General features: G+C 46.4%; 2 protein-coding genes across 11 annotated transcripts; both read left to right on the top strand.

Annotated features, from left to right (window-relative positions):
* The first annotated feature begins 13 nt into the window (after positions 1-13).
* ELMO2 (engulfment and cell motility 2) lies at positions 14-19560 on the top strand. Of its 7 annotated transcripts, XM_030288803.4 has the most exons (22): positions 14-283; positions 4193-4318; positions 4453-4493; positions 4997-5069; positions 5406-5456; positions 6417-6598; positions 7402-7501; positions 7695-7846; positions 10578-10656; positions 11256-11291; positions 14151-14201; positions 14524-14646; positions 15276-15410; positions 15836-15940; positions 16020-16128; positions 16704-16840; positions 17159-17322; positions 17405-17517; positions 17824-17931; positions 18262-18344; positions 18635-18712; positions 19238-19560. In XM_030288803.4, exons 2-22 carry the CDS (start codon positions 4241-4243, stop codon positions 19436-19438), a joined length of 2199 nt encoding a protein of 732 aa, XP_030144663.1. In that variant the 5' UTR covers positions 14-283; positions 4193-4240; the 3' UTR covers positions 19439-19560. The 7 variants fall into 7 exon arrangements, with proteins under 7 accessions (XP_030144663.1, XP_072773284.1, XP_030144667.2 ...); XM_030288807.4 differs by lacking the exons at positions 18635-18712; positions 19238-19560 and having other exon boundaries at positions 73-224; positions 18262-18494; XM_030288804.4 differs by lacking the exons at positions 18635-18712; positions 19238-19560 and having other exon boundaries at positions 75-313; positions 18262-18494.
* A 110-nt stretch (positions 19561-19670) lies between these two features.
* On the top strand, positions 19671-25079 carry SLC35C2 (solute carrier family 35 member C2). 4 transcript variants are annotated; one of them, XM_030288814.4, is made up of 9 exons: positions 19671-19931; positions 20007-20157; positions 21799-21862; positions 22064-22136; positions 22291-22459; positions 22741-22824; positions 23153-23328; positions 24030-24159; positions 24304-25079. In XM_030288814.4, exons 1-9 carry the CDS (start codon positions 19815-19817, stop codon positions 24423-24425), a joined length of 1086 nt encoding a protein of 361 aa, XP_030144674.1. In that variant the 5' UTR covers positions 19671-19814; the 3' UTR covers positions 24426-25079. The 4 variants fall into 4 exon arrangements, with proteins under 4 accessions (XP_030144674.1, XP_030144672.1, XP_072773286.1 ...); XM_030288812.4 differs by having other exon boundaries at positions 19710-19931; positions 23153-23217; XM_072917185.1 differs by lacking the exon at positions 22741-22824 and having other exon boundaries at positions 19710-19931.
* Positions 25080-27781: the final 2702 nt, after the last annotated feature.

Here is a 27781-nt window from a genome sequence, read left to right on the forward strand (position 1 = left end):
GCGGCCGCGCTTCCCGGGGCGGGGCGCGCCCGGGGGCGGGGGCTGCGCAGAGCTCCGCGGCCGCGCAGAGCGCCGCGGCCCCGCGCTCGCCGCCGGCGCGGAGGGAGCCGCCGCAGAGCCCCGCGCCAGCCCGAGCGGCCGCCCTGCATGAGCTCCTGCGCAGCGGGCCCCTGGCGCTCGCAGCCGCTGCCGGAGGCGGGGCACCGTGGGCACGGGGAACTGACGTGAGCCCCGCCGCGGCGGCCCCGGAGGCGAGGAGGGGCGCAGGGACGAGGGACGCTCGGTTAGCGGCGCTGGCTCGGCTGCCGAGGGGGTGCGCTGGGGTGGCGGGGCCGGGTCTCCATGGTCCCCGCGGTCTCCATGGCAGCGCGGCGGGCGCATGACGCGCCCAGGGGCGGCGCCAGCGCCGCGGCGGGGCCGGGACAGCGCGGAGCGGCCGCGGCGGGGCCGGGGCAGCGCGGGCGGGTGAGGCGTGGGCAGGGTAGGGATGGGGAGAGGGATGCGGAGCGCAGCCGGAGCGCCGCGGGGCTGCTGCCTCCCTGGGCGGCACCGCACCCACCGCCCTCCCTCCGGCCCGGCTCCCGGCCCGGCTCCCGGGGCCGCCCCGCTGCCCCCGGGCCGGTGCTCCCTCGGGAGCCGAGGCACAGCCCGGACAGTGCTTAGCAGAAAAATTATTGTTCAATGCCTTTAACTGGCTGTTAAGCCAAGCTTCAGGGGTTGCCGCCTGGCTGTCGGCTTTGAAGTCACTTGACGGATTAAAAGTAATAAAGCGGTTCTCTTTTTGCTCGTTGCTATCAGTTTCTGTCTTTGCCAAGAGATGGTTTCTGCCATACTGTGTTGAAATGTGCCCATAGGCGTAGTGCTTTACAGCCAAAGCGCAGCCATGGAAGGCCTTTGGAGGAATGCAGGATGCCAGAGGCAGGGAATCTGAGCCATTTGCTTTTTGGTTTATCTGGAGAGGGATGTTTCTCATTGCTTGGTGTGTGAGGTAACATAAAACTGCATAGCCCTCATGTTGGACTCTACTATCTCCTACCCTTTCATGCTGCTTGGCCAAGGGATGGCTTCTCTGCCCACCTGTCCCATTAGTCCCTCTGCCAACTTCACTTCCAACTTTAGCTTGGCCAGTTGGTACCATCTGGGGACTTGCTGAGAGCTGCTGAGGGTATTTTGTCACATCTACAGGTTTCAGAAGCAGCAGCTATTTGCTTGTTGACTGGGGGATTCTACCAGGCAGCTTTTCTTTTTCAGGGAATGTTCTTTCATCCTCCTCATTTTCATTCTGTGTGCAGCACACTTTGTTCTCTATTTGTAATGAAAAGAAGATTGAGTTTGTGAATAGGGAAATTCTGCTTAAAATACTGTAGTTGTTTTAGCTTGCAGCTTCTCAGAAGTCTTTTGAATAGTGTGGTTTTAGTGGCTCTGCTGATTTTTCCTTGCCCTGCAGCTACCCCTGCACCACTGCTTTATGTGACAGATCTCACTCTGCAGAAGCAGACTGAATTAATTTTTGATGGATTTTAGCTTGGCTTCTGTCTCTCTGTACAAACTGTGAGAAATGGTTTACATGTGATTGAGAAGAATGTGCTGTAAAAGCATGCACGAGTGACTGATAAACACAATTATGCAACATCATGGTCTGTGTTTCTTCACAAGAGCTTCTCAACAATTTTATCAGCTCTATCACTGTTGCACTGCAAAATATCCATTGTACAATTAAACATTCTGACAACCCTCTTGTCTGCAGATGCACAGTGAAATCTTTTCAAAGCATCCTTTGGCAGACAACCTCATGTTAAGAGGCTGACCTGAAGTACCCTTTGTATTCATACTCCAGTCATCCTCTTCTGGAAAGCTGCTTCTGCTGAACTATCGATCTGTGTTGGTCCTTCAAAGCATTGTTTGACCAAGACTGTTCTAAAAAGTTTCCTACCTTTTTAAATTTTTAATTCCTGCTTCTCTGGGTTCTCCTTAGCCAAGTCACTTTGGTGTTCAGATCTCTGCCTTGGTAGAGATACCTGTGGTGTCTGTTCTGTGGTGCTGCTGTACAAAAACAAAAAAAAAATACCTTGAAGATATTTTCCAGAATCTTGAAGCTCTGTTTCTTTCACTGTGTATTTGCTGTGCCTTGAATACTGATTGGAATAGGGAGCATGGTTGCCAGTCATGAGTGGGTGCTCATTTATGGAAGAAATTTGGGGCAGAAATAAGTGTTAGATATCATGGTGAGTTACTTTGAATTTGTATGCAGCTGAGAGCTTTTTTTTTTGGAGATACCAAGGTAGTGCAATACAACTTGGTTGGTCCCTGGTTTAGGTGGTGAGGATATTAGAGGAGCTGCAGGTAGAATGGATGACTTCTAGGTGCTGTGTGCCTCTGCAGTACCTTTTTGGGGATAAAACAGGACATTTATATGGTCATTAAGGACATGATTTAGTGGTGGATTTTGCAGTGTTATGTTTATGGTTGAACTTCACGACCTAAAGGGTATTTTCCAACCTAAATGCTCTATGATTTCTGCAGGATTCCCCCTCGTATCAGCATTTCTGTTTTAATGGGCACTTCCCCTCTCTGAATGGGGCGTGTTCTTTGGGTGGGAAAATACAAGTTAGAGATTTGTAAAGGCTTCTACCTCTAGTCATCTGGACATCTTTGTTTTGGCATAAAAAGTGGTGTATTTTCTTGTACTTTTCAGTAGCAACTTGCCACTTGCAATACAAATAAGAGACTATGACTGTACTGCAAGAAGCTGAAGGGAAAAGTGGTAATTAGATACTAACTACTCATGCAAAATTACTCATGGGTAAATTAGTTTAAAAAGTTGCAAATTCAGCTCTTGATACTCGGGGACTAATGTTTGAGCCTTGTCTCTCCGCTGTGTATTTGTTGTGTCTTGAACATTGAGTAAATCTAGATGTTTTCTGGTTTTGACTTGGCTTGCTCATGGGAGAGGTAATTACCTGTTCAGTTATTACAGGCTGGGTACTGGAGATGTTGAGTCTGTGATTCTGCACAGGACTGATGTTTCTCAGGCTTTCAGTTTAGGCCATCATAGCCTTTAATAGCTGGAGAGCAGTGAGTGGAAATCACACATCATTTGGGAACTGCCTGTCTGTTTCTGGATTTAATACATGGAAACCCTGCGGGTCTGGGGGTGTCATATAAATTGGGCTCTTTGGATGCTGGTAATTGCCCTGATTTGGTGCCCTGAGTCTGCTGCTTTTCCAAGGTCAGCTAATGTCTGCTGCTTATATGACAGGTTGGAGATGTTATTTTGAACCTAACTTGATTGGCACTTTTCTACACGAGATGTGTTTAGTCTTACAGTCATTTTAATGAGTTATAAGAAATTACAAGCCACTCTTGGAATTGGTGCTCAAACAGAAAGAGAAGGTACTGACTTGTAGCCATCTCTGTGAACTGGGGTAGGCTTTCCAGAATATAATGAAATTCTGAATCTGGCTTGCCAGATACTTCCCAGGTGGTGGGTGATAGTAGAGTGGACCAAGTCTGGCTGTCGTAGGAGCGCAGGAGGTCATGTAGTCAAATTTTTGGGCACAAAGCACTGTGTCTGACAGCTGACTGGGACCAAACCCTGAACACAAGCTTATGCTCTGAAAGGCAGATAAAGGAGTGAAAGGTAGATTTCCACAGCAAATGCTGTTACCTTAATTTCTGTGATGGATGCTCCTGTTTTGGATTGGTGATGTTACAGGAAGGGAATAGGATAAAGCTAACTTTGGGTACCCTCAGTGGATCAGGTTATCTAAGAAATTTGGATAGGGATGAGTAAACACCAGCCTGTGGGAGGGAGGCTACCTGGACAGTCTGTTCCTGCTCTCACCTACAGACAGCAGCTGAGCCTAGGGAGCTGCTGCTGTAGTAGTCCTGCAGCCTGAGCTGCCAGTACAGACAGTGGGTGGCAGATGGGGCTTTGCTGGTCAGTGACCCTCCCTCTCGTGAGTGCCCCAACAAGCTCTCAGAAATATTTCTCAGGTGATGAAGCTGGGCATGCAATTTCACAACATGCTGTTTGTGTGAGGCCTTGATCTCTGCTAATACTGGGTGTTTCGTCCCTGTCAGGCCCAGAACCATAAAGCTGAGCTTAGGTGTTTCAAAGCTTGGTGTTAGATCCAGTGTAGCAAGTGAAATAGTTTTCAGAGAGGATGCTCACTATCCTTTGTCTTTACAGGTGTGGAGGTGTATGCTGTTGTAAGGGCACCTGGAGGAGTCTGGAGCAATGCCACCACCTTCAGACATTGTGAAAGTGGCTGTTGAGTGGCCAGGTGCCAATGCCCAGCTGCTGGAAATAGATCAGGTGAGACCTGGTAACCAGATGGGGGAGGAAAGGCACCCCAGCATTGATACTGGAATGTGGGAAGCATAGAAATGGGCAGTATTCCTTTCTGGTTGAGAGGAACACGGCTACTGAGGACTCTCTTTCTGTTCTAGAAAAGGCCTCTTGCATCCATCATCAAGGAGGTCTGTGATGGGTGAGTAGTTCTCTGGGAATCCTTGTGGAGGAAGTCTGTCCTGCTGACAAATCTTGCTGGGTTACTGTGGAAGTCTGCTGCTTGTTAATGTGCTGCTAGCACAGTTCATGCTGCCTGCTGCTGGTTTTGGCCATGGAATGGGCTGGGGTTTAAATTGTGAAGAAAAGGAGCTCCTGGAAAATGGGGGCCCTTCCATTTTTATTCCAGTTCTCAGTGTGTGCATTTGTATGCCTTAGGGTCAGTTTCTCTGAGGATTGGCCCATCCTGCTGTTCTTGAAGTGCAGGCCTGTTCAGGTGTTCCACAGAGTTTATTTAGAGTAGGCTTAAGTCCCACATTGTCCTCAAAAGGAGTTTTCTCTCCTCTTTGGGAGACCTAATTTCCCCTGCTAAAGCTTTGCTTGAAAGTTCTTTTGCAACTTCCTGGAATCAAGCTCCATTTCCTAATGAACAACCAGAAGAAGAGGACAAAGATGCTTAATGTATCCTTCTTCTTCCTCTGCCAGGTGGTCTTTGCCAAACCCAGAGTACTACACGCTGCGTTATGCTGATGGTCCTCAGCTGTACATCACAGAGCAGGTCAGTGGGAGAGGCAGCAGTTTACTGATGCCCTGGGTGAGAGTCCAAAATGTCTTGGACTACAGTCATGGAGCAATACTGGCACTAATCCTTGAGGAGCAGCATCTCTGCTCTCAGAGAGATTCAGACTCAAATGGTGCCATTCAACAGAGGAGCTTTGCTCTGCTCCCTTTGCATGCCTGCAGGGGTGGGGACCCAGGCACTCAAATTCTGTACCCTCAGTAGCGTTGTGTGACACAGGATCCCCTTTACTGTGCATATAGATGTGCACTGGAGATCCAGCTGGGTTATTTCCCCTCCACTTTTCCACAGTTTAAGTTTGGGTTTTCTTTCCAGACTCGCTGTGACATCAAGAATGGAACTATCCTACAGCTGGCAGTCTCCCCGGTAAATGCTTCCTCACCTCCCTGTTTCTCAGCAGCTCTCCATGGTGGCAGCCTGTTTCTTACCTCTTGGCTTTTCTTGCTCCTTCTCCCCCGGTTCAAGGGGGGTACCTTTGTTCTGGGCCCTTCCAGGCAGTGAGGCACACACTCTTTGTTTTCCATCCTGCCTGTGGTGTGTGTCTTTCCTTTGGATGCTCTGCCCTTTTATAGGACTTTGTCAATAAATCCAGTCTACAGTTTTAATGCATCTCCTGGATGAGGATGCAGTGAGACATCTGCCAAATGCATTCTCAATATGAGTGCACTTAGCATGGTCAGTTAGAAAGCGACAGTTCCAGTGACTGAATGCAAAAAATTTAAATGGAGACAAATTTGATGAAGAGGAGGTTGTTCTTGCTGAATTACTGCTATTGTGCCCTCAAAAGTAATCTTTTGCAGCTTTCTTTTTATTTAAATTTTTAAACCTTTTTTTGTGCAAGTGTCTTGGCATAGAGCTGAGGGTGAGTAGGACTGGGAGAAGATACTTGGGCAAAAGGGAGTTAAGAGGCTATCAATGATATGTGTCTGAGAAATCTTACAGAATGTCTTGTGAATACACAAAATGAGATCATGCTTCTCTTTGAATCTGTGAGACTTTTTATCAATATTGTATTTCTTTAATGGTGTTGCTCCGTATTTCTATACCCACCTCCACTCACCTCAGCAAGGAGAAAAACAGGCATTTGCTCTAAATGCAAAACAGCATTTTACTCACCTCCTGCTTGAGTGTAACTGTTGCTGAGAGAAGCCTTTTTTTAGTGTCTTAGACTTGCTGACTGCAGCTACTGAATATGACTTTGCTGCTATCTCTACCCTGGCTCTGCTCTCCCTGCCCACCCATGGGCTTCTGACAGAATGCTGATGCTGGCAGGACTCAGCCTGCAGGTGCCTGCTCTGTAACTGGCACCATCCCTCTTTCTGCCAGTCCAGGACAGCTCGCCAGCTGATGGAGAAGATCCAGTCACACAGCATGGAGGCCCGGCTGGATGCCATGAAGGAACTGGCAAAACTTTCAGCAGACGTCACCTTTGCCACAGAGTTCATCAACATGGAAGGGATTACAGTGCTGACACGGCTTGTGGAGAGTGGGACCAAGCTTCTATCCCAGTAAGTTTCCTTTATTCCAGGACTCTGAGAGAAGGCCTCAAATAAAGGACTCATTTTGCTTGCTGAAGTGGCATTAAGCAGCTAACCTTATAGCAAATACAGGTCTTTGGAGACAAAGTCTTTCTAGTCATTTGCTAAACCTCACAAGGCAGAAGAGGAGACGGTCATGATTGGCTCTGGAGGTTTTCGCAAGCACAGTCACAGTGAACTATGGTACAAATAATTCAGTTGGATTTTCTGTTGCAGTTTTTATATTTCATTGAAAGTACTTTTAAAGTCTTGATAACTTACTGTAATAACATTTATAGTTTTTCTTATATATTAGCAACTAATACATTTTTGGCACTTTTTGCAGTCTTTCCTTCAGTCTCTTTTATCTTTCTGTCTTGTGGTTATGTATTAAATTCTCCACAATTCATGCTGTGCCTTCATTTTATTTCAAGTCAGGTCCCAATATTTAGAGGACGATTAACTTCCCTTAGTTTTTTTTTTTTATGATATGAAAACGTGTTTGCTCCTTTGAGTAGCCAAGTACTGATCCTGGTGATTGTGAGTCTCTGGTGGCAGGACTAGGGACTTACTGCTGCTAATTTTAATTTGTGCTCATAACCAGGAAAAATAAAATACCTTTCTACAAAACAGTAAAATTATCTGCATGAATGCATGCGCTTCATTGTTCCCCCAGGTGCCAAACGGTGTTGTTAGGAGAACATGGTGACATTTTTCTCTCATCCAGCTTGAGCAGGCTTTTTTTCTTGCCAGCAGATCTTTTGTAACTGAATTCTTCAATTTCTCAACTTCAGTTATAGTGAGATGTTGGCTTTCACCCTGACTGCCTTCTTGGAGCTCATGGACCACGGTATTGTCTCCTGGGACATGGTCTCCATAACCTTCATCAAACAGGTGAGTTTGGGTGGAGGGGGTGACTGGATATTATTTCTTTTCATGCTTTAATGCATCTTCCAGGAGGAGCAAAAGACTCTGAGAAGCTGAGTACTGTCTGAGAGCACAGTGCACCCCCTTTCTGGGCCCTGGCTCACTCACCACAAAGTCTCCTGGCTGGCAGCAGCTGAGCTGCTGGTTGATGTGTTTGCAGATTGCAGGGTACGTGAGTCAGCCCATGGTGGACGTGTCCATCCTGCAGCGCTCCCTGGCCATCCTGGAGAGCATGGTGCTCAACAGCCAGACTCTGTACCAGAAGATTGCAGAGGAGATCACTGTGGGGCAGCTCATTTCCCACCTGCAAGTGTGAGTGTCCACCCAGCAATGGTGGGATTTATACCAATTTTATGACTGTTTGTTTATTTAAAAATACATCCTCTTACATTTGGAACACTTAAAGATTATATTTTTTCTAAGCATTACCAATATGGCAACTTACTTGAACCTTAAGATTTCTAATGGATTTTTTTAAAAAGTCAGATCCTAGAAAAATATGTTCTGTGTTCTGGAAGAACTTGGGCACATGAGTGTTGGACAAAGATATTTAGCTTTAAATAACTGCCCAAGTGTGTTCAGTACTAGGACCAAACCTGCATTTCACTAGAACAACTTCCCAAAGGTTCTGCATGCAACTGTCTGTCACTTTTACCCCTCTTTGAATTTTTTCCATTAGAATCTAAGAGCTCATCATCTTCTGGGTTTTGTCCTGCATACTAAGGAAGAAAACAATTGCTTTTCTTGCTTGAAGGGATTAAAAATTCCCTTCATTTCCTTCCTCTCTTTCCAAACAAACTGGCAAATTAATATCTGTCTGTTAGGGCTGTTTGTCTAGGTCAGTTCTACTCTTCATTATAAAAAAGCTGCATGTAGTTGTTAGAGCTTAGAACAGGTTGGGTTTTTTCTCAAGCCTTTTAATTCTGAACGTATGGAATAGCACTGTTTGTGAATGTGATTGATGCTCTTTAATCAGTGAACAGTAGTTTAACCAAATTATAGTGCAAACAAAGTAGTGCATCAATGTCACTGTGTGCTTGGAATGTTTATACATTTGAATTTGGTTAACACAAAAGCTAAAGATGTTCTCCTGAACACTCCAGCAGCTTTGTTCTGCAAAGAGTATATGTTCTTTCAGCTTTATTATTTTTGGTTTAGTCAGACACAGATTTCTCCTAACATTGAACACACTTGTGCAGATTTTTAAGCAAACTATCTTTGTTCAAGACATAAACTTTTGTGCTTAAGTACTTCCAGAACACAAATGGTCACTCAAGAAAGCATTCATGCAGGGAGTATTTTGGAAAGGGAGGTGGAGGGTGAGTCAGGATTTGCTGGTGGTTTTCTTGGCAAGGCCATCAGGAGGGAACAGTTCATAACAGAGGATATGTTCTGGAAGAACATGACCATGGAAACAAGTCCAAAGGAGATGAGTTAGCAGAGGAGAAACTAACCTAAAAATTGTTCTGCTTTGTCAAAAAGCAAGCAGTGTGGTGAAAAAAGCAACAAACCCTGAAAAGGAGAGCAAAAGTGAATGACAGACTTCAGAGACCTGTGAAGCTCGGAGGCCCAAGGAGAACCTAGGATGGTGCATGGAGATTTTCATGTTTGAAGTACAGCAGACTGACCAAAATGAAAAAGATTTGGAAGGGAGCAATAGAAGAAAGAATATGGTTGTTATCCAGAGATATGTCAAAGTGAGGAAAATAGGTATTTAAGCTAAAAGAAGTATTGGCTTTAGATCTTTTATAAAAGTATCTTTTATTTCTACATGTATAGTTAAATAAATATTTTTTTAAATATTAAAATATTTTTAAAGTATATTCATGCACACATACTCATTTAGGTGTTACACTGGACTTCTGTTCATGAGAAGAGCTTGATGCAGGAGTGCCGGAACCCCCGGCCTGGTTCAGGGGTTCCGTGTGGTGGTAAAGTCTCTCCTCCAACCTGTGCTTCCAAAGAAAAACCCTGCAGCCTCTTGTTGTTCGGTCTTAAGGCAGTTTATTGCAAGCTATCTAAAAGATTTTCTTCACTGTCTGCAGCTGTTTGCTCAGCAGCTCAGGCAGAGACACACACACACCCTGACATCCTCACTGCCTGGTGTCTTCTTCTTCTCGCCCCCTGCCCAGGGCTGCTGCTGTCTTTTATATGATATATTACGTGTTACATGTTTACAGTTTTTCCCCAGTATCTACTACCTATATTAAAAGGTGCTTTTCTACTCTAAACCAATCCATAAGTGCCAGCATCATCAAGAACATGGAGGTAAGGAAGGAGAAAGAGGAGGAACAGGATCGGCCCACATTCCTCCATCTTAAAACTTCTGACCCCCATGTACAAAGTAAAACCCCCCTGTACAGGTGCTAAAACCCCCCTGTACAATACTAAAAAATTTTCCCCTCTACTTTATAACTACTTCTACTATAATATCTAACCTTTTGTGGCTGCTTGTTCCACCTTCAAAGTTGGTAACTCATTCCCTGGCTCAAACGCAAAATCACAGCTGTTTTCAGCTGCCTGCCAGGGTCTCAAATGCTTCTGACCAGGGCCTGGAACCTCCAAAAATGTCTGAGGGACATTTTGAGTTCCAACACAGGAGTGCACTGGGTCAGGCTGAGATGGAGTTCACTTCCCCAGGGCAGCCCTCACAGAGCTGTGCTGTGCTCTGGGAGCTGAAAAGGTGTTGATAAAGAACCCAGTGTTTTGGCTGCTGCTGAGCACTGCTCCAGCATCAGAACTCTCTCTGCAATGTTTCCTCCCCTCATCCACTTCAGTTTCAGCATTGGAAACAAACTGTGCTGGTGCTGGGCTGCACTCTGCTCTGTCTACTGGATAATGGACCTATCAGTCAGAAATCTGTCAGGTTTATGCAAGCCTTTTGAAGAGCTGGACATCATAAGCATAGGTTGCATGAGTCCTGCTTGTCTGTTGAAAATGCAGGACAACTGTAGTCAGTGTTCTCATGGTGCAGGTAAAGCAACAAGCTGTAATGTTCTGTACTGCCTGTTACCTTAGAAGCCTCCCTTTTTTGTTTCTGCAGCTCAAACCAGGAGATTCAGACATATGCCATTGCCTTGATCAATGCCCTCTTCCTGAAGGCACCTGAGGACAAGAGACAGGTTTGTTCTTGCCTTTTGGTTTTAAACGTGAGTGATGGTTGCTGCCTGGCTGTTTATGCCTCAGAAATTATATTGTCTGGGCAAGGTAGACCTCAGACCTTGCCAAGAACTTAAGTGGCTGTTTCAATATGGCAACAGAGGAGAAGAAGTACCATCCCATTAATAATGTGTCCTGGAGCACACATCTATATTTAGGACATGCTCAGAAAGGATTCTGAAAGACCTTCAGAGACAGAAAGTAATCCTGCAGACAGCATGAGAAGTATTTTTAAGTTAATTGTGTATGGGAGAGGTAGGCTGGCTAGACTCCTTGGGACTGTGTGTACTTAATAAACACCCACCTCCCTCTCCCCCAAAAAGTGACCTTTCTTAAGCCATAGAGGGCTATTCCAGCCGATAAACATGAGAAATGAAACACTGCCTTGCTCTGAGGAAACTCCCAAGATCTCAGCTACCTGCAAGACGTGCATATGTGTGTATTGTGTAGCTTTGCTGTGTTAAGCCTTTCTTCTCTATTGCCCTGTTTGTGCCTTATTCCTGGACTCCAAGCTAAATCCTGTCTGCTTCTCTTTGTGCCTTTTTTTGCTTTCTGCCAGCAGGACAAGCTGCTTAACCCACTAGACCTGCCCATCACTGTAAGTAACTCAAGCCTGGGGGCTGGTCATGTAGGGGACCTGTAGGCATGTTAGCTTTCCTTTAGCTGTGCCTCCTTGTATCCCAGGGATGTGCCCACAGCCTCAGAGAGTGGATGAACCTAGGGAGAAGGGTGGGAGACTCCTGGGGATGCACTCAGATTGTGGAGGGGAGAAGGATCAGTAGCAGGAGAAACCCTGAATGGCTTACTGTGCACACGAGGTCATACAGATGGTCATAAAAGGAAACTGATGCTGCAAGACTGACCAGGTGAACCAATTGTAAAACTGGAACAAGTCCTTCAGCAATCTGAATCTCCTTAAACTTACTGCAGCATGAGTTTATAGCCCAAATCTCACTTGTGTTAATGACAGATTCGTATGCAGCTGCATCCTTCTAAAGATAGAGCTGTTTGTCTGTGAAGAGCAGTCACGAAACTTGATGCTGACTGGGGGCTAGAGCATAAATTCTGCCTAATTTGTGACTTCTCCCTTATGGTAATTGTAGTGTAAGAATGTTTTTTTGCCCTGTGCTAACTCCAGGGAAATCACCATTCTTGCTAATAGGTTGATTTGGAACCTTCTGTATTGAGATACTGGCAGGTTTTTATGGTTTCCTGCATGGCACAGAGAATGTTTCACTTTTTTCAAGGATGCAGCACCTTCAGAGTGGGAACTGCCATCTCAGTAAATGTTACATAATTTCTAAAATTAATGCATATGCTTAATACATGAAAATAAGAAAAATCATACTCCTCTGTTGGTAATTCAGCAAAGACAGTAGACTTCATAGCAAACAAAATTGCAAGGGATTTTTCACATTTTTTCCCCTCCCTTGAATACAGTTCGAATGATCACAAACAGCCATGGAGTTGTCTAAGGGACTTGGAATATCTTCCATATGAATAGAGCCTGAGAGATTTGGGATTGCTCAGTCTTAAGAAGAGAAGACTCAGGGAGGTTTTAAGTGTTTAAATATCTGATGGAAGGGAATAAAAATGAGGGAGCCTGACTCTTCTCAGTTGTGCCTACTGACAGCACAAGAGGCAGTGGGCCCTGCTTAAAATCCAGGAAATTTCACATGAAACGTGCACACCCACACAACATAAATATGAGAGTGGTCTAACACTGGAGAGATTGAGTCTCCATCAGTGGAGATATTAAAAACCTGACTGGACAGAGTCCTGGGCAACCAAATCAATCTGATGTTGTTTGAACCAGTAGAGTTGGACTAGGTGATCTCAAGACATCCCTTTCAGCACAAATCATTCTGTGTTTCTATGACCATCAAGCAGCAAAGTGGACCTTACTGGTCTCTCAGCAGAGCATAGATCCCTTAGCAGTGGTTTGACTGTATGTGTGCTCATGCTTCTTTCCATGCTGTTTAGAACTGTTTGATTGTCTTTGTCCTTCCCACTTTTTATCTGCTTCAGTCACCTGTTAACTCCATCCCACATACAATCTAATTCCTTCAGAGAAAGGATTCTTTGTGTCACATGCATGAGCAAATCCTAACAGCAGAGCCTTGTCCTATTCTCAGTACTACATCTCACAAATAGTAGTAGAAAATAATGACTCAGAGGGCAGTGTGTTCTCTCTGAAAGCACCTCCTACTTCATCTAGAGGCTCCTTAGATACCTTCCACTCAAGCACTGACTCACTTTGGTTGTAAGATGAGTGCTGCTGAACTTGCAGCCATTACAGCTTGGCAGTCAGTCACTGTCTTCGTTCAGGAGGTTTCTGTCTGGATCAAAAGTGATAACAGGAACTCTGAACAAAGTTAATGCACACATTTTAGCAGACTTCTTGCTCTGTCAAGAGTGATGTTGATATGAGCAGCTGGAAAGTCTTGGATTGCTCAGAATGTACAGCTGATTGAGTGTAATTGTCTGAGACTCCCCATCTGCTCCCAATTCTCAATCTGCACTGCACAGGAATGTGAAGAGTCTCAGACTGTCAGTTCTTTTGGCCTTCTTCCAGATGATGAAATGCCCAACATATTTTTCTTACCCAAAATATTTTGCTTATAGCAGCAAATCAATGATATTCACCTTGACATTAGTACTTGTGCCATTCTCCTAGCAGGGGTGATGAGGTCACTGGTATGTTAGAAAGTGCATCGTCACAATTTACAGAGAAAATGCAGGTTAGGTTTTTGCAGATGTATGTGTAACTTGCTGGAACTGAAGGCATCTTGCATCTGCTGTGACTTTTTGTCATCACAACTTGATGTTTGAGAAGCCCTCCTCATCTAGAGAAGGAAGCCATGCAGTCAAGAGGGAAACTGGAAGCTTTCCTCTAAGCATGAAAATTATTAGCCTGTATTTTTTTAAATTGAAATGCTTCTGCAAACTCTCCTCAAGCTGACTTCTGATCATCTCTTTAGAAACTGGACAAAGGAAATAAATTTCAGAGGGAGAGATTTTGAGAGGGAGGAGACCTGAAACATGCATCCCATAGCTTGTGTTATCTTGGGTGCTTACCTTGGTATAAGAAGCTGTGAAATGCTAATTGGAGGATGCTCTTGTGGATGGCAGATTTTTCCTGGGCAATGCACAATATGCTCCCTGCTGCCATATCTCCTAATAGTGAAGTACCATTTGACGTCCAACATTAAGCTAAATTTGCTCCTGTGCTTTGACTCTGCTAGTGGCTTTCTCCAAACTGGTGATGTTCTGTAGGGAAGCCATCTATGAGTTGTGGTGAGATGCTATGCTAAACTGACAGTCTGTAGAAAAGCACTTTGTTGTGTGCCAGTGCTATCTCTAATTCATAGGCTTCTTCCATTTTCTCCTTTCTGCACAGTGTGGGTTTTTTGTTTATATTTCACTCATGTTATTTCTTCTTTAAATTCCACAACAGGAAATGGCTAATGCATTTGCCCAGAAGCACCTGAGGTCTATAATCCTAAATGTAAGTATATCTGGAATGAAAAAGTGCTTCCTAATGTCCTCTCAATGGAGGTTTCACTTGTGCATAGTGTAAATTCTACTGCCCTCAGGGCACTTGTAGAAAAGTGACTCTTTCAAAGGTAGAAGTTATTCAGAAGGGAGTTACCAGGTTGCTGCTTTCTGCTCTTACAGAGCATTATAATTATGCTTCTGGTGGAATATGGAGATTAAACAACTGAATGTTCGTATAGAGAGATGCACATGCAGTCTGGCATATGCCTAGGGCTAACACCTAGCTTTTTATTTGTATTCTCTTAATTTCTGCCCTCTCCTTTATTCTGCAGCATGTGATCAGAGGAAACCGCCCCATTAAAACAGAAATGGCACATCAGCTCTACGTCCTGCAGGTCCTGACCTTTAATCTCCTGGAAGAGAGAATGATGACCAAGATGGATCCCAATGATCAGGTCACTATTAGAGCTGAGTAAGATCTGATAGAATAGGATGTACAAGGAGCCTTATTCCTGAGCCCACTAGTGCTATGAAATTTGCAGTGGATGGTACATAAATTTTCAGACTTGCCCTTCACATTGTCAGCCTTGAGATTAGGGTATGCTCATGACCATCCTACTGCATTCTGTGGGACTTTGACATGTAAGTGGGCACTGAAAGTTATATACTCCTTTCTTGGCCAGTGTGATGCCAGCTGTCAAACTGGTTACTTTACCTCTATGGCAGGCACATAATTTTATCCATTTTCTTTCAGTATAGGAGGAAAACTGGGCATTTTAAGGTGTCTGTTACTCTGCTGTATTACAGTTTTTAAGGAGAAGTGCCACAGTATTACCTGAATGCCTAGAAATTGCCTGTAACTAAACTTGCAGTTTAAGAAAAATGCAAACAAATATTTTGCATTACCCACTGTACTGAAACCTGCCATTTTGAAACAGATTGCCTCTTTTTGCATAGTGTTAATGACCCTTGGCATCTGTGTTCATTGTGTGAGCTCTGAAGAGAGATGCAGGACTGTGCATTGTGTGAAAATACTGCTGTAGTGATTAATCACGTCACCATTTCCCTGCCTTCTGTCCTTCAGGCACAGAGAGACATCATATTTGAGTTGAGAAGAATTGCATTTGATGCAGAGTCTGACAGCAACACCGTCCCTGGCAGCGGAACAGAGAAACGCAAAGCCATGTACACCAAGGACTACAAGATGCTGGGATTCACTGTATGCATCTAGACTGTAAATCTTGTCAAGGCAATCTGAGCAATCTCCATAGGAGTTGTGGGGGAATAAGGAGCAGAAATAGCTGTTTCCTTTACCTTACTTGGTACCTGAGTTTAGAGATTCAGTTGCACTCACACTCCTGGGGAAGATCATTATGAACCTGGTGATGGGTTAAATGCCAGGGTTCATTAGGCATTTTCTGGAGGTATTTCCTTACCCTATGCACCTGTGCTATGAAGAACTTGGAACCAGCCTCTCCTCCAGAAAGTTCAGATAGCATTGTCAGCAGGTGTTCAGGGTTACCTCTTGGACAGATGTGAGGGAGTGCTTGATGGACACGTGGTTTAAAATTCATTCAGAAAAGGTTCTCACACAATTCCTTTGAGCTAATTTGTTTGGAATCTTTCTACACACTCTTTTCACAGAATCACATCAATCCAGCCATGGATTTTACACAGACTCCTCCTGGGATGCTGGCATTGGACAACATGCTTTACTTGGCCAAATTTCATCAGGACACCTATATCAGGGTATGTGAAGCTGCTGATTTTTACAGATGCCAACACCTCAGCAGCTCTTCTTAGTGTGTGTGGCATCCTGTTCTTATAGATTGTTCTGGAGAACAGCAGCCGAGAAGATAAACATGAGTGTCCCTTTGGGCGCAGTGCCATTGAGCTCACCAGGATGCTTTGTGAGATCCTGCAAGTTGGGGAACTCCGTAAGTACCATTTATTACCCAGCTTTACAGGCTGTGGGGCTGGTGTTTCTAGAAACTGATATTCACAAGCATTTGTACCTTGGTCTCACTTCTGCCATGTAAGGAAAGGGCAAGCTTGGAGTTAGCAGTGTGCTCTCTGGTTCTCCTGAAGAACTGATACAAGCAGAAAGCTTCAACTTCCCAGAGCTTCAGGAGGGTGCTGTATAAAAAAATAGTCTTGAAACTGTCATTGACTTGGGAAAAGTTTATTAGCTCTGACAGTTTCAAAACAGCATTGTGAGAAAATTAACCACTGTAAGAAATTCCACCAGAGCAAGGTGGGAAACACTGCAAGCAGTTATTTTGGGACCAGGATGAAAAGGGCATGAGTCACAGAGGTTTGCATGGCAAAGTGTGGGGAGAATTGCTGTTGTCAATAAACTGTCTATGGGGTGACAAAGTATTGAACTGTCTTGATCTCTTTGAATAAGTACTGTTGGACACCATCAGTTGTCTGTCACTATAGTGGACTTTAGATACTCCTAGTACCTTTTATCCAATATGCTCACATGGCTGTGGTTTGTTTCTTTCTGAAGCCAACGAAGGCCGGAATGACTATCACCCCATGTTTTTCACCCATGACCGTGCATTTGAGGAACTGTTTGCCATCTGTATCCAGCTGTTGAACAAGACCTGGAAAGAAATGAGGGCAACAGCAGAAGATTTTAATAAGGTCAGGGTGGAGAAGAGGTATTTTTATAAAATCTTTTGCAGATCAGCACATGTCCACTTAGCCTGTACATTTGGTTTAGGAGTAGGGCGCAGAAGATGTGGCAGGACATTGGTATGAGCTGTAAGGGAGGATGACTAACTTTTATCTGGAATGCCCTGAGGTCCTTCTTGGTTCTTTCAGATCTTGAAAGTCACTAGCATCCTGATACTCCTGGCCCTGGTTATCCCATGTCTGTTCTTTGCTGCCATTGAGCTGTGCCCTGATACCCTGCTGCCAACAAGAATGTGATTGATTTTTCTTCCTGTCCCACCTCTTTAGGTTATGCAGGTTGTTAGGGAACAGATCACAAGGGCTCTGCCCTCTAAACCAAACTCCTTGGACCAGTTCAAGAGCAAACTGCGCAGCCTGAGCTATTCTGAGATTCTGCGGCTACGCCAGTCTGAGAGAATGAGCCAAGATGACTTCCAGTCTCCACCTATTGTGTACGTGCCTAACAAAAACAGTCACCTTCTATCCATGCCATTATCTCCATTTTTTGCTTACTCTTCCATATTTGATTGCCAGGGAGCTGAGAGAGAAAATCCAACCTGAGATCTTGGAACTGATAAAGCAGCAGCGCCTGAACAGGCTTTGTGAGGGAAGTAGCTTTAGGAAAATTGGAAATCGCAGAAGACAAGGTAAGGTGACAGTGTCTACTGTATTTTTTCATGTGAAGAACTGTAGCAAATAAGATCAAATTAATTAATCTGTCAGCAGGCGTGTTGCCAGAAAGAAAAGCTGGTTCCTTGGCTGTCTGTATCAGCCAGTAGTTTGGAATGGCACAAATGTGCATTTCTAAGAATACAGCCATCCCCTCATGAATAAGAAGCTGTGCTGAGGAACTGGGCGAGCAGATGGATTGGGTGGAGAGGCTGTAACGTAGTGGCTGTGAGACCTTCTGTGAATGCTCTTGCTCAGCTTACTCTACTTGGTGTGTGTTCCAGAAAGATTCTGGTATTGTCGCTTGGCTCTGAATCACAAGGTGCTACACTATGGAGACCTGGAAGATAATGCCCAGGGGGAAGTGACCTTTGAATCTTTACAGGAAAAAAGTAAGTCCTGATTGCAGGTTGTGCACTCTTCTGTGCTCTGCTGTCTAGAGGCTAAATATAATCCTAGATAAAGATAAAAGTCACAAGTCTGAAGCCGTGACTGAGGAGATACCAACTTTTGGTCCTTGCCCAAATTCTTCAAATCTTGAAATTACTTGATAGTTCTTTTTTAAAAGCCAGCTACAGGGATGTCTTACTGGTAATGTGTTTTGGAAAACTGCAATAATGAGCTAAAAAAACCAAACAGCGTTCAGTTTCAAAGACAAAACAAAGTTCTGTATTTTCCTGGTTAGGATTGCTTGTTTGGGAGTTTTACTTTTTCACTGTTAGTTCCAGTTGCAGACATCAAAGCCATTGTCACAGGGAAGGATTGTCCACACATGAAGGAGAAAAGTGCACTGAAACAGAATAAGGCAAGTGCTCCCTTTTCACTGTCATTAATATCTAATGCTGTAGTGTTTGAGATTGAAAGTGAACAACAGGAGTGAATGATCTCCCCCACTGCAGGTGTGTTGTGTACAACCCCATCTCCTGTCTGAGCCCTTTCCTTGTGTTCCTTTGTGACTGTAAGCTGTAAGCATGATCGTGCTGTAGTGTCTTCAGAATTGCTCACAATACCTGTATGAGAAACTGGGTATTGTGAGCAGGGTGCCAGGCAGAATGTTCTGTTCAGCTGGCGAATGAAAGATTCTTTTCCATTTAGGAAGTGTTAGAACTGGCCTTCTCCATATTGTACGATCCCGATGAGACCTTGAACTTCATTGCACCTAATAAATATGAGGTAAGAAACGTAGTGATTAAGCAGTAGAATATATAGCAATTAACTTCAGAGATTAAGAATGATCAGTTGCTTCTCATTAGAGACTCAAGCAGGCTGTCTCTCAGCAGGTTCATTCCTAGAATATGTTGCTGATGCTTAGTATGAACCATCTTTTTTTCCCCTTAGTTATCCTTTTCATTTAAAAAGAAAAAAAAAATCCCACACTAATTTCCCCTAGTCTGGACTGCTACTATTTTTCCTCCTATGATGCCTAGAATAGGTTTACTTTTTTCATTTGTTATGCCACAGTAGAAACTCTTGTCCTTCTAGTACAACCATGGGCTCACATTTTCCTCTAGGCTTTTAACATCTATTGCGAATGGAAGTGGGCACTGTTTTAGAGCTGGGGGTGGGATTTTTTCCCTATATATTAACTGACTCCAGTGTTTCCTGTCTTGAAGTTTTCTAATTTTTGCATGGACAGAAAGATTCGACACAAGGTATCATTTATGCCTGGAGTCGTGAATGACCCCTTCTTTTCCACAGTACTGTATCTGGATTGATGGGCTCAATGCTCTCTTGGGGAAGGACATGTCCAGTGAGCTGACCAAGAGTGACCTGGACACGCTGCTGAGCATGGAAATGAAGCTGAGGCTCCTGGACTTGGAGAACATCCAGATCCCCGAAGCGCCGCCGCCGATCCCCAAGGAGCCGAGCAGCTACGACTTCGTGTACCACTACGGCTGAGAGCCCCGAGCCCGCCGGGCTGTGCGGCCGGGGCCGCCGCTTGCTGCCGTGCCGCGGGCTCGGGCCGGGGGCCCGCCCGCCTTTTGTATCGGTTCCAATAATAACCAGTAGCGCTCCTCGCCGCCGCCGCCTCCGCCTCTTTCCGCCCTGCGCGGAGCGTCACCGCTGCGCGCCCGCCCCGCTCCGCCGCCGTCGCTCGGTCCCCGCCCCGCCGGGCAACGTCACCGGCGGCCCCGCTTCCCCCGCCGCCACGGCCCGCTCAGCATCGCGGTCCCCTGTCCTGTCCCGCCCTGCCCTGCCGCGGCCCCGTCCCCGGCATCCCCCGTCCCCATCCCGCTCCCTGCCGCTCCTCGCTCCCCGGCGCGCTGCCGGGCGCATGGCGGCGGGGCCGGGCGGCGCGGCCCTGGGGCGGGCGGCGCTGGCGGCGCCGCTGGTGCTGCTGTACTACGGCTTCTCCATCGGCATCACCTTCTACAACAAGTGGCTCATGAAGGTGCGGGGTGGCGGGGCGGTGCGGGGTGGCGGCGGCGGAGGGCGGCGGCGGTGACAGCGGCTGTCGGTCCCGCAGAGCTTCCCGTTCCCGCTGCTGGTCACGCTGCTGCACCTGCTGCTCATCTTCGCCCTGGCGGCGCTCGGCCGTGCCCTGGCGCGCTGCCGCTCCGGGCGGCCGCGGGCAGCGCTGTCCTGGGCCGACTGCCTCCGCCGGGCCGCCCCCGCAGGTACGGCGGCCACCGGAGGGGACGGGAGCGGGGCGGCGGAGCGGGAGCGGGCCACGAGTTTGGGGCGCAACAATACGTGAAAGACATTGAGGTGTTGGAGAGCATCCAGAGGAGAGCCACGAGGATGGTGATGGGAGTGGAGCTGAATGAGGAGCGGCTGAGGTCACTTGGTGTGTTCAGCCTGGAGAAGTGGAGACTTAGGGGAGAGCTTATTGTGGTCTTCAACATCCTTACGAAAGGAAACAGAGGGGCAGGCACTGATTTTGTCACTCTCGTAACCAGTGACAGGATCCAAGAAAACATGAAGCTGAATCGGGAGGTTTAGGTTGGATATTAGAAAAAGGTTTTCACCCAGACGGTGGTAGAGCACTAGAACAGGCTCCCCAGGGGGGTGGTCATGGCACCAAGACTGAGTCCAAGAAGTATTTGGACAATGCTCTCAGGCACAGGGTGGTATTCTTTGGGTGTCCTGAGCAGGGCCAGGAGCTGGACTCAGTGAAGGGTGTGGTGAGGTCCCTTCCAACTCAGCATATTCTGTGATTCTGGGGCTGCTCAGGGGTGCCTGTGGCTCTGGCCGCTTCCAGAGCCACTTGTCTGCCTGGTGTGGTCGGGGCCAGTCCCCTGGACAGGGTGAACTGAGGGGTGCAGCCATTGCTCCAGCCCCCGCGTTTCCCTAGCAGGTGTAGGGCAGGTGTAGATACTACTGAAAGCTTCAGCCTGAGACATGCCACCTTCTTTGCTCAGTACAAAGACAGGTAAGAATAGGGAGAGGCCACACAGAATTAATCTTTCTGAAGGAGTCACTGGCACAGAGAACCTTCTGCAATCCCTTGAATAAGTTCTGTCTGCAAGTAACATTTTCTCTTTAACACTAGTATCAAGCCATGCGTTTCATCTTTCTCAAGGTGGAGCTCGGTAGAGAATTCATCATTTATGGCACACAGAACTACCTGAGACCAAGGAGTGAAGCTCCTACTCGGAGCACAGAACTGTAACTACTTTTGCAGTTCTTTGGCTGTGTGTTGTATTGGCTCCCACAGAGCAACATCTGGTCTATGATCTCTGGCGAGGTTTGCAATACCTTACATAACATGCCCCATGTTTCTTGAAAAAAGCTTTCTCCACATCTGCAGCAATTTTACCTTCCAGCATGGCCTGCCCTTGGACCAGTAACACTGTTTCCTGCGGTAGGAAACTTACATAGAGGGGAGAATAGACTGTACCAAAAGCTGCACCAGGGTTAAGGCTGTGTGCTGATAATTGTTGCTTCTTCAGACTTCTTGCAGTGGCCCTCAGATTTACAAGTTATCATGTTCTGATACATTCAAGAAAGACTTTATGCAAATCTGCAATCACTTTCAGTCACAGGGAGGGCAAGAGTTATTTCTGGCTTTTTTATAATGTGTGTTGAGTGAGTGCAATGCTGAGCCCAGCTTGAGTCACAGCGAACAGGACAGAAACATGGAGAGCTGAGAATATCTGAGTTATGTTGGTTCTGAAGAACTAACTCGAGGAAGCTTGGTTTTTTTCCCCAGGGTCTGCTCTGCTATCCTTGTTTGTGGCCACGAAGCAGGGTTTTGTGGTGGGTTTGTTTAATGTCACAGGACAGTTAACGTCAGGACTTTTTCATTGATTCTTTAGCTCTGTCAACTTCCTTGGATATTGGGCTGAGTAACTGGAGCTTCCTGTATGTCACTGTCTCCCTGTGAGTACAAACACCACATTTCCTGGGAGCCTCTGGTGGGGTTTGGAGAGTCCTTTGCCAGAGTCTTGGTTAGAGGGGTCAGCATGCAGGGTCTGTGATAGCTTGCTGGTAGCAGTGTAAAAATGGGTGATGGTTCCTAATAGTACTTTGATGGGAAGAACTACATTGAAGGAGTCTGACACTGTATTTTGGTCCTTACAGCTACACGATGACTAAATCCTCTGCCATTCTCTTCATCCTGCTTTTTTCATTGCTCTTCAAGCTGGAGGAAATGGTAAGAGTCCCACACAATGCTTTAGGGAGGGAGGTCAGACCCAGGGAAATAGGCAGTGCATGTACAAGAAACGAGTAAGCAGAGGAATGATGCAGTTCTGTGGGTGAATCTGAAAGGAAGGAGGTTCCTGTCTCTGTTGTTTGCTCTTCTGCAGAGGGTGACATTGCTGCTGGTGGTTCTGCTCATTGCTGGGGGACTCTTCATGTTCACCTACAAGTCCACACAGTTCAACACACAGGGGTTTGTGCTGGTGCTCTGTGCCTCTTTCCTGGGGGGCATTCGCTGGACTCTCACGCAGATACTGATGCAGAAGGCTGAACTGGGTATGTGGGGTGTTAGGAGGGGGTGGTGGTGTTGGTAACAGGGAGGGGAATAGGGAGAGGTGATAGCCCTTGCTGCAGAAACAAAACATGGAAGGTGTTTGAAACCTTGGGCACAGGATAGCTGTTGGTGGGTAATGAAGGTGGCTTGGTGTCTGCAGCAGCACAGGTGTGGGCATCACAAATAAGGTGTACATCTAGGAATGGTGCTAATAAAAGTTCTGGGACCTGTGTTATTCCCTGGCTTGTTGCTGCCTGCTCTGTTATTGATTCTCCTCTTTCAGGGCTCCAGAATCCCATTGATATCATGTTTCACCTGCAGCCGCTCATGTTCCTGGGGCTCCTCCCACTCTTTGCGGTGTTTGAGGGTGCGTGAGTTAATCAGAGAAAGCAGGGTTAGCTTTATAGAGTGGTTGGGAGACTGCTTAGCAGTTTGTTCTTTGAGATAATTCACTTAGATAAGTGAACAACTATGAACTCTGCAAAGTAGTTCGAGACCTGGATTTGTCTTACACTGGCAGGACGTTAAAGAGTGCATAGAAGTAGTAGCCTGCCACACTTGTGGAAGTAAGGGCTGTGAAGAACTGGCTCCACATCCTCCTCATACTGGAATGTGAGCAGCCCACCACTCGATCTTATTAAGAGGAATCCTGGGAGCTGGGAATGGTATTCTGCTACTCACTGTCTTGTTCCTAGGCCTTCCTTTGTCCATATCAGAGAAGCTCTTCCGTTTCCATGAAGCAGGAATGCTGTTCTCTCTGGTAGGGAAGCTGTTCTTGGGTGGAATTCTTGCCTTTGGTCTAGGCTTTTCTGAGTTCCTCTTGGTTTCCAGAACATCTAGCCTCACCCTTTCCATTGCTGGCATTTTTAAGGTAAGGCATGGTTCCTGTGCTAATACTAGAAGGCAAGTACTGAGTCATCCCTATTGGGCTTTATGTGGTGGGAGCTTGCTTAGATCCTTAGAAATTATTGCTTGTTATTTTTGTTCTCCTTGCACAGGAGCTTGATGCTTTGCCTTGCAGTCTCTGCAGTGAAGTCTCTTGGTCCCTGACAGCAAAGGGCCAGAGAGTAGTGGCTGTTCTATAAAAAATACCATTAATGATCAAACTTTGTTGGAATGTGGGCTAGACTAAAACACATTGCTCTCATGAGCAGCAGATGGTGTGGAAGAGAGGAGGGGTAAGAAGGGCAAGCACTTGCATCAGACCTGCATATGACCAAACCACTGGTTTGAGCTATCTCTGTAGCCTAGTTTGGCACATCCTCCCCTTCCCAGAGCAGTCCAGCATGCATACTTTTGAGCTGAACTGTGATATATGAAATCTCTCTGATCCAGAAGTTGCAAGATCCCTGTGTAACTGAGCTATGCAGTCAGATGACATAAAATCCCACATCCCGGTTTGACAGGTTGTTTGTTTCTAGAAACTGTTTTTAGAACTCTGTGTGCATGAAAGAATGTGCTGATAGAAATTTAGCAGCCTGACATCTTGATCTAGGCTTCAGCTGTAATATGTCTCATGCATATCTCCTCAGGTCCTGCCCTGCCACTTGTCATGTTTATTTGTTTCCACAGGAAATCTGCATTTTATTCCTGGCCACACATTTACTGGGTGACCGCCTCAGTCTCTTGAACTGGCTGGGTTTTGCTGTCTGCCTGTTGGGGATCTCCCTCCATGTTGTTCTCAAAGCCATGAATTCCAAAGGTGATTGTTTTAAATCCCTTTCTCTTTCTTTGTAGGCTTTCTCATTGCTTCACTAGGAGCTGTGTCTGGTTCCAGCTCCTTGACAGCGCCAGGTTTGGTGGGAACTCCAGCAAGTTTGTCACTAAAGGGGCTGTCTGCATGCAGGTGACAAAGCACTGGAGCCACACAAAGGGGCCAGCTCTGACCCTGACCTGCAGCTGCTGCTGCGCCACCCCGAGCGTGGTGAGGAAGAGGAAGAGGTTGTTGAAACCCCACAACAGCACTGACTGAACAAGAAGCACAAAGCCACCCGCTCTGTTCTTACCAAACCTGCCTGACAGATATCCAGGAGGAAGGTCCAGAAGTCTCTGTGACCACCCAAAGCAGAGCCAGGGCCCAGTGAGAGAATTCTGCTGTTTTGCCACAGTGTGGATCTGTAGATGCTGCACAAGAAAAGGCAATATCCCTTTCACGGGAGCTTGGAAGACAAGCCCTGCTTCAGTGGGTGCAGAATGGCGAGGTGAGACAGGGAAAAGCTGTAAAAAGTCCATTAGGGGATCCTGAAGGCTGTCTACTGAGAAGCAGACCATGGACATGTCTGGACTGCAGGCTGAGTGGTTCAGGGATGATTTTACTGTTGTTTTTATTCCAGCGAGGATCTTTTGTGCCTGGGGACCTCCATGTTCTGTGTGCATAGTAAGGAGAGAATTAAATGCTGGTATTTGGGACCAGTTGAAAATTATGAACATTTCCAGATGATGTAGGTTGGAGGGAAGACAGGGATGCAAGAGTACTTCTGGTGCTACAGGCCAAGAGGAGAATGAGCAGTGTCACAGGAGATCTAACTTGAGCAATAAGCTTATCAAAAAGTATGTGGGATTTTGAGGGGTGGATTTTTTTGTTTTTTAAAATAAACTTTTTCTCATTTGCTTTTGTCTGTATATTCTGTACCTATGCTTCATCAAGCAGAGGTCATTTGTCTTCTCAACTCCTTTTCTTTAGTCCTCCACTGACCTTGCTACTGCATGCCCATAAGGTCTCTCACAAAACACTTGCCCAGCTGTCACTGATCTCTAGAATTAGGGAGATGTTCTGCAGCCTCCCATATTTATTCCAGCCAAGAGAACTTACTGCTCTGCCTTAATGCACCATATCCTAAGACAACTTTTAGTATTGTGGCTTTTGGTAAGAATCTTACCTCTTTGGCCCATTTGATTGGATCAGGTAGTGCTGCAGTCCAGGAAGGGGGAATAGCAGGATTTAAGATGTCATTTTCATTGCTGCTAAGCCTCAAGTGGTGTTGGGCAGGTGGCTGGTTTTTTGCTCAGCAGAATTTCCACATCTTTCAAAGTTTAGTTCAGTGCTAGCTTTTGTAGTTTTTAGAGTAGAAATAACTTGACAGAGTTTTCCAAAGGGATAACAGTACAATCTTTCTCCTGGCAGGAGCTGGGTATTAAAGTGAACTTCTCATATTCTGTTTGAGAGCCTGAGCCATTTTGACTAAACGGTCTCTCTGTTGATCTTGCTTCTTAGTTTTCAGATATGAAGTCTTTCTTGATGACTTTAATCAAGAGCGTGTCCTGTAAAAAACTGGTTCTGAAGAAAACTTTAGTTATTAGTGATCATCTTTGATCATGTTCTGGTAACTGGCTTCATAGCAGACAGCAGGTGGTGCAGCTTCCTCATGTAAAGCTATTGAACCAGCACGTCCACACAAGGCTGGCAGACCAAGGGATTTTGTGCATCAAGTAGAATGTCTGGAGCTGAGAATGACTTGGTCTGGCTCTAGCTGTACTTTCCAATAACTGGGACTTGTGATGCTTCCAGCAGGATTCACCCGGTTTACCCTGCCAATAGCTGTGAGCTCCAGGCCCCAAATGCTCTGTACTTGATGTGGGGCAGTGGCACTTTCTGCACAGGAGCTGTGTTCAACAGTATCACAGCTGCTGCTTCATTCCACTTTCCACTCACCTGCAACTGAACCTTGGGAATCCTTCTGTTGTGTAACCCCAGACTGAGATTTCATATCCCTGTATATCCAAGGTAAAGGCAATTTCATTTTCAGGCCAGAATTTGCACCAGGTATGGTGCTTGAAGATTAAATCCAATTGTGCTTGTGACCTGCAGAACCATGTGGTCTGTTGCTTCCAGCCTTGTTCCCTTTTTAAGAGAGAAGTGATGCCCAAGAACTCCAGCTCTGTCTTGGAGCTGCTGGAACATGGCAGAGTTGTGGGCGAGCTTGGGAGGGGTGGGGTGTGACTGTGCTGGTGTAGGGCAGTGCAGCAGTGTGTTAAAGCAGCACCACACCTCTGCTGAACACTGTCTACCTTGCTTGAATAGGCACTAATATTTAAAAAAAGGAGAAAGAACATTTGCCCACCCTCTCGTATAAGGAAAAAAATCCTACTGTGCATTGAAAATGCTGGAAATGGAAAAAGACACAAAGATGAAGGACTTGGAGGAGGGAGCCAGGAGTGCTGCAGCAATGGCACAAAATAAATGAGAATGCACAATCCTGTAGTGAGTGTTGAAGTACAGACTGTAGGCATGAAAGTAAAATTGGAGATTGGAGTCTACTGAGGAGGAAGGATGGAAGTACGGACAGGATGTTAGTGGGAGCTGGGAGCACCAGTAGGTCCTGTTTGCCTCTGGAAATAGCCCTGGGTGGCTTTGCAGTGCCTTGGCCAGAGGTAGTTAAGGCCTCTTGGTGTTGCTGAAGCTGTTTGGGGCTTGGATTGATGCAGTGGGCTCGGGATGGGAAACCCTGGGAGCACCCAGCCTTGGTTCCTGCCTTTAGGAGGTCTCTTGGTGCCACAGTGTGGTCTCTGTGGGTGAGAGGAGTGGTGCAGCTCACTGCTTGTGCAGACCATTTTCTGACAAGCCTCAAGCCAGGGGCCACTTCAGGGACCAGAGGAAGTAGTTTTCAGTACAGACAAACATTCTGTGGCACAGTTTGGCTCTGCCCCCTTCCTCAAAGGAAGTGTGTGAAGGCTGAATGTCCTGGAAGCGCTCTGGAGCAGGGCAGTGCCAGGGACACGTGTGCTGCAGCAGCACAGGAGGATGAGCCCTTTTGTGGGGAGGGCTTGGGGGTGTGTTTGTGCTGCTCAGACCTCCCTGTCTCTGCCAGCCCCCCACCAACACAGCTACCCTGGCAAGGGAGGGCTGCCATTGAATATTGATGGTGTTTGAACTCATTAAGCAGCGGAAGCAAAGCTGAATGAGTCTCAGAAGTGTTGCACTCCTTCCTCAAACTCTGTTCCTGCCTGTAAGACCAGGTGTTTACATGTGTGATGATTCTGCTTCCCCACACATCCCCCTGGGAGACCTCTTTATTGAAGAACAGATGCTTGGCTTCCTGCTAAAATTTCAATACTGTAAACATCCTGAGGGCTAGGAGAAAGTGTCCCTGCAGACCCCCCTGCACTCCTCTGGTCCTCTGCCCAGCACACAAGGTATGTAGCACCAGTGGGCTTGCAGTGGGGAAGCAAGCCTGTCTCCAAAACACACGGGAGTAGCAGGGCAGAGCAGCAACATGGGGTCTGGTGCCAGCAGTAGGGATGCCTCAGGATGTGCTTCATTTCTCATTTCAGCTGAACATCTCTGTAGTATTAATTACATGGTTTGTGGTTGGTGCCTTGTGAGG

Source organism: Taeniopygia guttata, chromosome 20 (genome assembly GCF_048771995.1).
Source record: "Taeniopygia guttata chromosome 20, bTaeGut7.mat, whole genome shotgun sequence".
Lineage (NCBI taxonomy): Eukaryota > Metazoa > Chordata > Aves > Passeriformes > Estrildidae > Taeniopygia > Taeniopygia guttata.

What these genes read in the sequence shown, in the direction of transcription:
- ELMO2 (XM_030288803.4), top strand. Translation starts at nt 4,241, where the DNA reads ATGCCACCACCTTCAGACATTGTGAAAGTGGCTGTTGAGTGGCCAGGT. An exon ending in CACCTGAGGACAAGAGACAG is followed by an intron (nt 10,657 to 11,255) that starts GTTTGTTCTTGC and finishes TTCTGCCAGCAG; the next exon opens with GACAAGCTGCTTAACCCACT. An exon ending in TTCCAGTCTCCACCTATTGT is followed by an intron (nt 17,323 to 17,404) that starts GTACGTGCCTAA and finishes TTTGATTGCCAG; the next exon opens with GGAGCTGAGAGAGAAAATCC.
- SLC35C2 (XM_030288814.4), top strand. Translation starts at nt 19,815, where the DNA reads ATGGCGGCGGGGCCGGGCGGCGCGGCCCTGGGGCGGGCGGCGCTGGCG. An exon ending in CTGTATGTCACTGTCTCCCT is followed by an intron (nt 21,863 to 22,063) that starts GTGAGTACAAAC and finishes TGGTCCTTACAG; the next exon opens with CTACACGATGACTAAATCCT. An exon ending in ACTCTTTGCGGTGTTTGAGG is followed by an intron (nt 22,825 to 23,152) that starts GTGCGTGAGTTA and finishes TCTTGTTCCTAG; the next exon opens with GCCTTCCTTTGTCCATATCA.